This window comes from Penaeus chinensis, chromosome 13 (genome assembly GCF_019202785.1).
Source record: "Penaeus chinensis breed Huanghai No. 1 chromosome 13, ASM1920278v2, whole genome shotgun sequence".
NCBI lineage: Eukaryota > Metazoa > Arthropoda > Malacostraca > Decapoda > Penaeidae > Penaeus > Penaeus chinensis.
Genome location: NC_061831.1, coordinates 12,481,025 through 12,482,591, shown reverse-complemented (window position 1 = coordinate 12,482,591; position 1,567 = coordinate 12,481,025). Strand labels below are relative to the sequence as shown.

The 1,567-nt window shown below is 38.2% G+C and overlaps 1 protein-coding gene across 3 annotated transcripts in view; it reads right to left on the bottom strand.

Moving 5' to 3' along the window:
* LOC125031759 overlaps positions 1 to 548 on the bottom strand; it is a 6,726-nt gene extending 6,178 nt beyond the window's left edge. For 2 of the 3 annotated variants that reach the window (XM_047622698.1, XM_047622699.1), the window contains exon 1: positions 1 to 548. This exon is cut by the window's left edge and continues 82 nt beyond it. In XM_047622698.1, the coding sequence (XP_047478654.1) occupies positions 1 to 323 (323 nt within the window). In that variant the 5' untranslated portion in view covers positions 324 to 548. The other variant, XM_047622697.1, reaches the window with a different exon arrangement.
* Positions 549 to 1,567: the final 1,019 nt, after the last annotated feature.

The window sequence follows — 1,567 nt, the reverse complement described above, 5'->3', positions numbered from 1 at the left end:
TCCACATTAGTATACACAGCGTTGCTTTCTCTACCCATTTGATCTTTTTCCACTGGTGTTATATAGTTGCTTCTGAAGTTGAAATCGAACGCAAAATCACCGATGTGTTCTTGATCTAGTTCGAGTATATCTTTACTCAATATACTCCATGTCTCACAAGGTGCAACTGACTCCAGCTGATGAAAGGACGCCAATGTGTCTTGGGCCAAATCTATGTCGAGCTCCAGCGCCGGCGAGTCATTTTGGGAGTCTGTCAGAAAACTAAGTAGCTCCTCAGTGATATCGTCCGTTAGTGGGTCTTCAAGGCATGTTATTTTCGCCATTTAAGCACGCAATCGCAAAATTTCCTAGAGTTATAAGCAGGGAAGGCCAGGCGACTAGATCAACAACGGAAGGTCGGACCCATGCACTTCAGTATGTGGCAGAACGTTTGCTTCGCCACGAGGAAGAGAACGTATCTGAACTTGAAGAGAACGTTACAGTTGTGTAATGCTTGTAAAGACAAAAACTACAGAAGGCCTTCTAAGATAAAGAATAGTACTACTATATATTTTCTTATTTTATCCTAAAGTAGAACGAATATTCATGTGCAGTTTCCTTGGTACGTTCAAGATCGGTTCATGTTTTTGCTCCGCTGCCAAACGTACGACGCCTGTACAAGTGTTTCGTATTTTGCGTACATTGTTTGCTGCACTGCACCTACATAGTCAACAACATACTACTCCACACACACTACACCGCTCACAGACAATCATATTTGCACACAGACACACACACACACACACACACACACACACACACTGAAACATACACGAGAGCAAGCCCAGCGGGAGCGTTGGGGAACAGATGATTGGCGCCAACGCTCAAAACACAAACTTTCCGAAAACAGATAAGTATACTTATCATTATCTTCTGACTCCCACGCGCCCATTACAAAGTTGTGATCCCACAGTGAGAGAATTACGATCCCTATTAATACTTAACTGATAAGTCTGTAACATATTTGTACTGCTATTTTGTTTGTATAGATCAGAGATTCTACTGCCAAATTTGTCTTTTATTAAGTTTGTTCGGAGGAACCTATTTTATATCAGCAGTGTTTGAATTAATTTTACTTCTTTTGAATGCAGCTAATATCCTTTGCAAACATTCTACATTTTTAAAAAATGTCTAGATAAAGTGTAGGTGTTATTTAGAAGATAAGTTAGGGCGGTGAAGTGAAGATAAGGGAAACTAGATAACCTGTATTGTTTATACATTATTAATTGCATCTCTCTTTTTCGTGATTTTTTATGAGGTGCTGTGTTGTATAATTATGCTATATAAAATCAAAGTTATGCATTTCTAATCCCATCATGTGCAAAGAAAACCGAGTATATAGAGGTAGATTTTGAAATATATAAATTGTTTTAAAAATTTGTTAGATAACTATATTCAACAACAACAACAAAAAAAAATCTTTCTTGTCTCTTCTCTCTGGTCTCCCTGTTATCGATCTCTTTGATAAGGAGATAAAGGTGACTCTGTTAGCGAGTATACGGTGTCGTGTATTTAACACTTTGAAAAA